Source organism: Prunus avium, chromosome 2, assembly GCF_965620075.1.
Source record: "Prunus avium chromosome 2, drPruAviu1.hap1.1, whole genome shotgun sequence".
Lineage (NCBI taxonomy): Eukaryota > Viridiplantae > Streptophyta > Magnoliopsida > Rosales > Rosaceae > Prunus > Prunus avium.
Window position 1 is genome coordinate 803120 of NC_142285.1, and position 10501 is coordinate 813620.

At 33.1% G+C, this 10501-nt stretch overlaps 1 protein-coding gene and 2 long non-coding RNA genes across 3 annotated transcripts; 2 read left to right on the forward strand and 1 right to left on the reverse strand.

Annotated features, from left to right (window-relative positions):
- Positions 1–1356: 1356 nt before the first annotated feature.
- LOC148296188 (protein FAR1-RELATED SEQUENCE 5-like) lies at positions 1357–4439 on the forward strand. The gene is made up of 4 exons (XM_088247996.1): positions 1357–1372; positions 1710–3854; positions 3951–4042; positions 4395–4439. The coding sequence occupies exons 1-4, from the start codon at positions 1357–1359 to the stop codon at positions 4437–4439; spliced, it is 2298 nt and encodes a 765-aa protein (XP_088104122.1).
- A 1356-nt stretch (positions 4440–5795) lies between these two features.
- Positions 5796–6333, reverse strand: LOC148296189 (uncharacterized). Its single transcript, XR_015833382.1, has 2 exons — positions 6108–6333; positions 5796–5997 (listed from the first exon to the last, which is right to left on the reverse strand). It is a non-coding gene; the product is annotated as an uncharacterized LOC148296189 (long non-coding RNA).
- A 105-nt stretch (positions 6334–6438) lies between these two features.
- Positions 6439–10143, forward strand: LOC148296190 (uncharacterized). The gene is made up of 3 exons (XR_015833528.1): positions 6439–6889; positions 7004–7084; positions 9687–10143. It is a non-coding gene; the product is annotated as an uncharacterized LOC148296190 (long non-coding RNA).
- The last annotated feature ends 358 nt before the right edge of the window (positions 10144–10501 follow it).

Consider the following 10501-nt stretch of genomic DNA (forward strand, 5'->3'; position numbering starts at 1 on the left):
AACATCTCTTGGACAACCTCAAACTGAAATTTGATGATTGCGAACCCATGCGGTACTTTACGTGTTCTAATCCACATTGCAGAAATTTTCGGAGCAGTCTTGTTTTTAGTTATTACCAAACGGTTCGTTGTCATCCTTGTAAGCGTCTAATGGACACGGAGACCACCCTTCCAGTGTCTGGTGCTGAAGATGGTGAGGTCTTTGTAAAAGGTCCAGCCAGATTTATAATTAGTGATGATTTACAAGTGATGCCCCCAAGTGTATTAAACATGAAAAATACATACATACGTGCACAATACAAGTATTAAAAGTGAAAATGCTAAATTCTTTATAAGGGTCATAACTCTGGAAAAGTAAAAACTCAAAAGGGGACAATAAAGACTACGGTAATGGCCTAATTGTAATGGATAATGCTCTAAACTATTGATAGACAATGCAACACATGTCTAGAAATTCACTAAACTATCTCTAACATAAGCAACCATAAACTTAAAAGGAAAAAAGTACTTTTTTTTTCTTTTTGGGTACGAGGAGACTAAAAGTCACTAAACCAATAACACCAACCGAAACAGTACACATACTGAATTTATTACAAAGACCTTCACTGCACTGAAATAAGAAGACTAATATATTGACAAAATTATTTTCCTTCAAGCATTCTGAAACCGGGACCAGCATTGATGATAAACATGCTAATCAAGGTATGCCTTGTTAACAACATTTTTTCATGGCGTCACAATTCTACCATCGACAATAAAATTTCTAAAAATCCAAACATTTTTAGACCAAAGATATGTTAACTTTTAAGACTTATCTTAGGATAATTGCACCAAAAAGTTATTAAAAAAAAAATCCACAATAAAAAGCAAAAACTACATTGCAGTTATTATTTTATAACAAAACTTATAAGGAACATTAAGACCAGGGCCGGCCCTGAGCCTGGGCACCGAGGGCGACGGCCATGGGCCTCCAATTTTTGGGGCCTCAAAATTTTTTTTTAATATTACTGGAGCCCAAACTTAAATTTTTTTTTATTTATAAAAAACACATATTCTCTTTGCCCATAAAGAGGAGAAATTATACAATAGTACAGTACTACCACGTGTCAGTTACAGGTGGTAGTACGCACCAATTGTATAATGACATGTGGCATGGCTGCTTTTTAAGAGAGAGAATGTTAACATCCAAATTTAATTATAACACCGTTAGTAACCAACTCTCTTTTTTGTTTTTGTTTTAAAATATAAAAAAGGAACCCTAAAACATAATTACTTTTATCGAAATTTGTACCACTGTTATGAAAAGAAGACTTTTGCAGCCATTTATTTTTTCGGTCAAGCTTACAGCTATAAAACTATGGATAGTGACAGAGGTAAACAAATATCCTTGATTTGTGTTTGCAATCGTACTTTTTTATTTTATTACTGTAGCTTTTATTTGTCGATTGCTGCAGCTGCAGTTTTTTTTTCTTCAGTCTATTGCTGCCTTTTTTTTTCTGTCGATTGCTGCAGTTTTTTTTTTTCAGTCTATTGCTGCTTTTTTTTTTTTTTCTGTCGATTGCTGCAGTTTGTTTTTTCAGTCTATTGCTGCTTCTTCTTTTTTTGTCGATTGTAGGAGGTTATACAGGTTGTTTCTCTTATATATATATATAATTATTATTATTATCATTATTTCTATGTTATATAAGATGATGTTGTGGGTTGTGTCAGTATTCATTGATGTTGAAAGTGATGAAGAAAACGTAAGAGAAAAAGATCCAATGATCGTTAACCGTGTAGAAAATATTGATGAAGATTTGCTTGGAAGGGTTGTGTCCACTGAAGAGGAAGCTTATAATCTCTACAACAATTATGCTACGAGAGTTGGATTTAGTGTTCGGAAGGGACAAAAGAGATACAATACCAAAAAAGTTCTACGGCAATTTAGTTATCTTTGTTCAAAAGAAGGTTTTCGACTAGATAGTGACCCTTCGGAATTGAGCAAGGTTAGCAAATTAGAGACAAGAACAGGTTGCGAAGCTAGCATTCGATTTGCATTTCAGGATGAAGATGATACGTGGAAAGTTTCTCATTTTGTTCCTGAGCATAACCATGAACTTGCTAAGCCAGAAGAGAGGCAATTTTTGAGATCAAATAGAAAAGTTTCAGATTCAAATTTGGGTGTCATTAAAACAATGGTGGGTGCAGGAATAAGGACCACAAATACATATTCTTATTTAGCAGAAGAAGTTGGCGGGTCTCAAAATGTTGGTTTTACAAAAAGAGATTGCTACAATGTTGTGAACAAGGAGAAAATGGCCATGATTGAAGCAGGGGATGCTCAAAGCTTGATGAACCTTTTCAAGCGCAAACAAGCTGAAGATCCTATGTTCTTTTACACAGTTCAAGTTGATCAAGAAAATCGAATGACAAACTTTTTTTGGAGAGATGGAAGGTCACGAATTGACTATGACTGTTTTGGAGATGTGGTAGTATTTGATACTACTTATCGAACTAATAGGTATAACATGATATGTGCTCCTTTTGTCGGCGTCAACCACCATTGGAAAAATGTACTATTCGGTTGTGCTTTCTTATTGGATGAGAAAACTGATTCATTTATTTGGTTATTTGAGACATTTTTAGAATCAATGGGAGGTCGAAAACCAAAGACTATTTTTACTGATCAATGTCAGGCAATGGCAAATGGCATTCAAAATGTTTTTCCTGGGGTATGTCATCGTTTATGCTCGTGGCACATATCTCAGAATGCTGCAAGAAATTTGGGAAGTTATTATGGTAATCAAGAGTTTAACCATATGTTCAATAAGTGTCTTCAAGGATATTGTGAGACAGAATTGGAATTTCAATCTATTTGGGATGACTTATTGGCAAAATTCAACCTTACAGGCAACCCATGGTTGATGACACTATATAATCTTCGTGCAAAATGGTGTCCAGTATTTAGCCGGCATATTTTTACTGCTAGGATAAAATCTTCACAAAGAAGTGAGAGCACAAACAATGTTTTTCATCAAATGTCTACTAAGACAATGAGTCTTACTCAATTTGTGCATCACTATGATAAACAAGCGGAAAAAATGCGTTCAAGTGAATTAGAAGAGTCTTTTCGTTGCAATCAAGGACTCCCTTCTAGAATTGCCAAAAGCAGTGGAATTTTGAATCATGCTGCTACTGTCTACACAAGGAAAATATTTAAATTATTTGAAAAGGAGTTTGTAGATAGTTTGGCAGTGATGATGCATGAGGTTGGAAGTGATAGCACAATTCACTCATTTCAACTTAATGAAGAGGGTCACAACAGAGTTTACCTTGTCGAACTAAATTCATTCAATTGCACTATTTCATGTAGTTGCAAAATGTTTGAATCTATGGGTTTATTGTGTCGTCATGCTCTAAGGGTACTAAATGTCAAATGTTGGAGTCAAATACCAGAACAATATATATTGAAGCGATGGACAAAAGATGCCAAAAAGGAATTGGAGGCAAATGGGCATGGTGAATTATTACAGGTAAATGGTAAATCATCGATCACATTGCGACGAAATGCTTTGATGCGAACAACTTATGATGTATTGAGTAAGGCAGCAGAGACAGAAGCTACTACTAGAATTGCTATGAAAAAATTGAGAGAGATGGAAGAATTGATTGAAAAAGAAATGATAAAGTCAAAGGAAGAAGTTAATCAAAAAACTTCTGATAACGTTTTTGATTGTAATGCAAGTGGTTGCATATTTGATGAGACACCAGTACTGAATCCCCCGTGTGTAAGGCCAAAAGGTATAAGCAATGCCAGATTAAAAAGCGCTATGGAGAAACGAAGAAAAAGGACATCAAAAGATATTGCTTCATCAAGTATGAAAGTTCCATGTCTTGTTTTATATTGTTTACAATCTCTTATTATTAATTTCTTCTCATCAGTAATGCTTATTATTACAAATTGTTTTGTAGGGAAAACCAAGCAATCAAGGGAGATAGGTCATCCATATAGCTCAGCTCATACACCAGTCAGTGTACCAATGAGTACAAATATTAGTAATCATGTATGTTTTAAAGACTTTTAATTCTTTTTTTTTTTCCTTCTATAAAGTCAACTAATTGTATAATCTCACCACTGTTATATAGGTCTACCCAACTATGAGATTGTTACCTACCGAAGGTCATGCAAATTTGCCTCAATCTAACAAAGTAATGCAATTTGTTAGTTTAAAAATCAAGTTTGTGTTTTCATTTATGAACCTAGAAAATTTAATGGTGTAACACTTCTTTTTTTTTTTCTCTCTCTTTAGGATTCCAATTCTACAAGGACATTATATCAACCTAATTTGTCCTTTACAAGCATGCTACAAAGTACTAATTTCATGGCACATTTGAATAAGGTATTCATTGAATCAGGATGGTTTATCTATAGCTTATGCCTATTTTGAAATATTTGATTGACATGAAGCTATATATAATGCAGGATTCACATTCGCATACTTATGAGCAGCAACATAATCCATAGAAGTAATGTCTCCGTAAGGTATTGTCTAAGACTAAAATAATTTATAATTATTTTCAGTTACTTTTAACTCGTCTACTTATTTAACTAAACTTGATGTATAATTTTGGGTGCAGATGCAAGAATCGTTTATGCTTGGAAATTGTTACTTATTTTGATTCAAATTTGATGTACTTCATGGTCATTGTTTGTTACTGTCGTTACTTTTTTTATTCAAACTTGATGTACTTCATGGTAATCATTTGTTAATGGAATATATGATCATATTTTTCTTCTACCACCTTTTCTTTTTTTAGTTGGAAGAAACATTGAGATTACAAAGCAATGATTATTTTCTCTTATTCTTACGGAATTTCTCGTAGAGAATTGTTGTAAGGCATATAAATTGAACAGTGGACCACTTTCACAAATGAGAAGAAGTAGCACAACACTAAGAAAGTACAATGCCAAAAAATTATAAAATTATTGAAGAATTACCAATAACTTTTTAAAATGAATGAAATTTTCATTAAACATAAATTTTAGTCTGTACAAAGTACAAACAAATGACAAGAAGCACATGTCGTGATACAGCAAACCCAAACTAAACAAATAGCTATTTCAATCTAGGCACCAGAAAAAGAAACTAAAGAAATCCAATCCAAATTATAGTTGTCTTCCATTCTTGCAATACATTGCCACACAAACTTGAACCCGTAAAAACTTAGAGAAACAGACTCAAAGAGATGTACAATCCATCTCCCACAACATTCCTTCTCCTTCCATGGAATCCAAATGACACGCTGCAGTTCCATAAAAGTTTGAAGAGCATATCAAATGAAAGGAAATAAAATGATTACTCAAAAGAAAGGAACTGTATTTAATCAAATGAAAGGAAATAAAGTGAAAACAAAGAAGCTATAAGACCCATCAGCTTAACAATTACCTTCAGGGGAGGACATATGCCAAAAAAGAACAGATAGCAACAATATACTCAAATTGTAAGCTAAAACAAATAGCAAAAGAACAGAGCAATTAGTATTATCCATTAATAATATACCCAAATCGAATGAACTTCTACACCCCAGAAATTAAGAAATAAAATCAACATGTATTAATTGCAACAAGAAAATATAACCCCAATGTACCATATCATTTTATAACCTGAATGGAATGCCACAAAAAAACAAACCTAAATCAAACCCCTTCCATCTCACAATTTAAAACACAACCAAAACCCCAAAAGTGAAGCAAATCATGCCAAAAAAAGAACAAAAAATTGCAGTTGATTCAGATTTGACAAAAATTGAAGAAACTTAAACAAGAAATTGCAGTAAGATTCAGATTTGACAAAGAAAAGCCAAAAAGTATTAAACCCCAAATCGGAATTATTTAACAAGAAAAAGAAAGAAGAGCACACAGGAGAGACGGAGAAAGTTTGGTCTTGGGTAGGATTTGTAGCCCGAGGACGAGATCTCGCGTCGTCTTTTTCCGAACGGTTGTGGGCGAATAAATAACCTGCAGAAGTCGGGAAAGAAAAAAAAACATGAAGCAATCGGCAAAAAAATAAAAACAAGAGACAAACTGGGCGAATAAAAATGACATTCAAAAATCGGAAAATAAATAACCTGCAGCAATCGAACGGTATGGCTGCACCAGTCTTTCTTCTTCTCAGAAATTGGAAAACAACCACTTTTCCTTCTTCTCAGAATATAGTTTTGTGGCTGCACCACTCGTCCTTCTTCTCAGAACGTGTCATAGGGTTTCTTTTTTATATTTTAAAACAAAAACAAAAAAGAGAGTTGGTTACTAACGGTGTTACAATTAAATTTGGATGTTAACATTCTCTCTCTTAAAAAGCAGCCATGCCACATGTCATTATACAATTGGTGCGTACTACCACCTGTAACTGACACGTGGTAGTACTGTACTATTGTATAATTTCTCCATAAAGAGCTTTTCTGCTTCCAAAAAGTTTGTCCCTTTCCCACCGTGTTCTCCTCTCTTTTTAGTTGTTAATATATTCCCTCTCCCACGCTCTGTTCTTTGTCTTTGCCCATAAAAAGCATTTCTGCTTCCAAAAAAATTGTCCCTTTCCCACCGTGTTCTCCTCTCTTTTTATTTGTCAATATATAATATATTACCATTTTCTTTTCATTAAAAAAAATATATTACCCTTCTCCTCCCATGCTCTGTTCTCCCAAGTTATATTTTCCCTTCTCTTCTCCGAAGCTCTCTTCTTGTCTGTCTTTGACCCAAAAGAAAAGCTCTCTTAAATTTATTATTTCCAGTTTTTCTCTCATCCCTCTTTTATCTTTGTCTTTGAATTGATCTATCCAAAGAAATATTTGTAGATTTCTTTCTTCTACACTACAGACTCTAAAAGATTATCTGAGTGAGTGAGGATGAGGTTCGTCAACAATAACCCCATATTTGAATTATTTCCATTATCTTTATACATATTTTTTATATAGATTTGAATTCTTTATACATGTCTTTATACATATTTGTTATATTATTGCAGATGTGCAAGTGCAATATAGATCAATTGAAGTGAAAGCTCTGCAAGAATGAAGCAGTTTAATACAACTTAAGCATAAACCAGGTTGTATTGCTTTTTTTTTTTATTGCTTAAAATCAGTTTTTTTCCTTTGCTGGTTGAGTTTGGTTGCTTTGTTGGTTGTGTTTGGTTGGTTGCTTTGCTAGTTGTAGTAACAAAAATGGTTAGGAAACATGAATCTGGAAGTCAGAAAAGAAATAAAATGAGAAAAATAGAAAAAATGATTCAAACTCAAAAAGGAGCTCTTGATAAGTTTTTTAAAACTAGTTCTTCAATTGAAGATCCATCTGATGAATTAGTTAATGAATCTCAACAACCAATTAGTCAGGAAGAAGATATGATAGAAAATGAAGAGGTTGATGCCCTCATTGAGAATGAAAATAATCATGCTTTGAATATCTATGATCCAAGAATTTGGGATAACATTGATAACAAAACAAAGGATATTTTAATAGAAAAGGGTCCTGTAAGAGAAAGTAATCTAAAGTTTCCTGTTGATGGGCTCTCTAGGCATTTTTCATATTCTTATTTTACAAGAAAGTTATCAAATGGGGAGGGTCAGGATAGAAAATGGCTAGTGTACTCAAAAGATGTGGACAAAGTATATTGTTTTTGTTGTAAGTTATTTAAATCTGGGAAAATTAAAAGTTTGTTGGCAAATGAAGGGCTTAATGACTGGAAACGTTTAAGTGAGAGGCTTAAACAACATGAAACTAGTAGTGAGCATATCAATAACATGACAACTTGGATTGACATGCAAATTAGATTGAAAAAGAATGAAACAATTGATAAAGAGCTACAAGTGCAAATTAAAAAAGAGAAGGAACATTGGAAATTGGTTTTAGTAAGAATAATTTCTGTTGTGAAATGTCTTGCTAAAAGAAATTTAGCTTTTCGTGGAGAGAATGAGAAAATTTACCAAGATAACAATGGTAATTTTTTGGGGCTGCTTGAATTAATTGCGGAATTTGATTTGGTATTGCAAGAGCATTTTAGACGTATTCAGAATGATGAGATTCATTATCACTATCTTAGTCATAAAATTCAAAATGAGTTTATTGGTATGTTAGGCTCCAAGGTTAGAAGTGCTATCATTGAAAAAATCAAAGAGGCAAAATATTTTTCTGTAATACTTGATTGTACTCCGGATGTAAGTAACCATGAGCAAATGACTTTAATAATTCGATGTGTAGATATGTCAAATGCTCCCATAAAGGTAGAAGAGTATTTTTTAGAGTTCTTGAAAGTGGATGATACATCTGGATGTGGGCTTTTTAATGAGTTACAAGCTGTATTACAGTGTCTTACACTTGATATTAATAATGTAAGGGGCCAAGGTTATGATAATGGAGCTAACATGAAGGGGAAAAACAATGGTGTGCAAACAAGGTTTCTGAAAATAAATCCTAGGGCATTTTATATGCCATGTGCTTGTCATTCTCTTAATTTAACAGTTTGTGATATGGCAAACTCTTGTGTTAAAGCTGTGTCATTTTTTGGTGTTGTGCAACGTATGTATACTCTATTTGCTAGTTCTACAAAGAGGTGGAAAATTTTTCAAGATCATGTACATGGATTAACTCTTAAACCATTGTCAACAACAAGATGGGAAAGTCATATTAATGGTGTTCAAGCCATAATAACCCAAACTGATGATATAAGAGAAGCTCTATTTGAATTGTCTAGGGTTAGTGAAGATGCAAAAACAAAGAGTGAAGCTGAATCTTTAGCTACACATGAACTTGAAAATTTTGAATTTTTGTTGGGCATGAGTATATGGCATAACATTTTGAAAAAAATTGACTTGGTTAGCCAAAAATTGCAATATGGAGATATGCAAATTGATGTTGCAATAAAACATTTGAAGGGGCTGGTCTCTTATTTTGTAGACTATAGGGAAAATGGGTTCACATTGGCCCTACTTTCTGCTAAAGAGATTGCATCAAAGATGGAAATTGATCCTGTATTTCCTGAAAAACGTCAAAGTCGAAGAAAAAAACAATTTGATGAAAATGACCATAAAGAGACATTTCAATTTGCTGAAGAATCTTTTAGGGTTAATTATTTTCTTGTTGTAGTTGATGCTGCAATTTCTTCTTTGAGGAGTAGATTTGAACAATTAGAAATATTTGAAGGCATTTTTGGTTTTTTGTTTGATCCTCAGAATTTATTTCAAATGAATTATATTAGATTGCGTGAATGTTGTAGAAATCTTGAAGCTGCATTAACACATAATAATGAATCTGATATTAATGCTGATGATTTGTTTTCTGAATTGGAAGTGTTACAAATGTATTTACCGAAAGAGACAAAGACAGCCATTGAAGTTCTTGAGTTTGTAAAAGTTGTGGATTGTTTTCCAAATGTCTCAATTGCTTATAGAATTATACTGACTCTGCCAGTACTGTAGCATCTGCAGAAAGAAGTTTTTCAAAATTAAAATTACTAAAATCTTATTTGCGATCAATTATGTCACAAGAAAGGTTAAATGGATTGGCAATCTTATGTATTGAAAAGAATATGTTGGGAAATATTGATTTTGAAGAGGTTATTGATGATTTTGCTTCTCAAAATGCTAGAAGATCAAGAATTTTTAATGTTGGAAAATATTGATTTAATGTTACTGCTTTTGTGTTTTGATTTATAGATGATGGAGTGGAAGTCAAAGCAGCATTTTGTTTACAATTGAGCCATTTGAGAACTAAGCCCTATTGAAGAGCCACTAAGCCACTTGAGAAGCATTTTGTTGTTTATGGATCATGTACTTTTGGTTTTTTTTCGTTAGTTGAATGAAATTATTACATTTAGCAACCTTAGTTGTTTTCGGATACTTTGCCCCCCTATTCATAAAAAGAAAAATGAATGAACACATTCAAGAAAAACATATATCTAAGGGCCTCATTTAATTTTTGGCCATGGGCCACCAAAATGTCAGGGCCGGCCCTGGCGACCAAGAATCGAAAGGATGATTGAAAAATATCTGGAGTGGAAACAGGGGGGAGCCACACTTTAGGGGCACGAAATGGCTGTGCCTCCAAATTCCAGTATTTCATGTAAAAAACTTTAAGACGTGTAATTGTGAGGAAAATATTGAAAAATTTATATTGTTGGCACCCATTGATAAATCTGTACTGCTCTCCTTTTATTTTAGTCTAGAATTTTCACATTGCTTCTCTAATTAATTATTTTTATTATAAAGCAAACAAAAAAAGGATGTCAAATAAAATAAGCTAAACAAAATTTCTTGCTTGATGTTAACTTGAAATTTCAACACTGGTCAAAGAGGCCACGTGCATTATATGAAGGAACACAGAACCATCGAGATGTATAATTAATGAATATATATGGTCTTGAAATCTTCCTTGGCCTCCAAGATAATTGACAAACTCTCATTTCTATTTCGCTATAAATATTGGACAACATAGCAACTTGTTGAAAACTAAAAACTTGAGTAATTGAAAT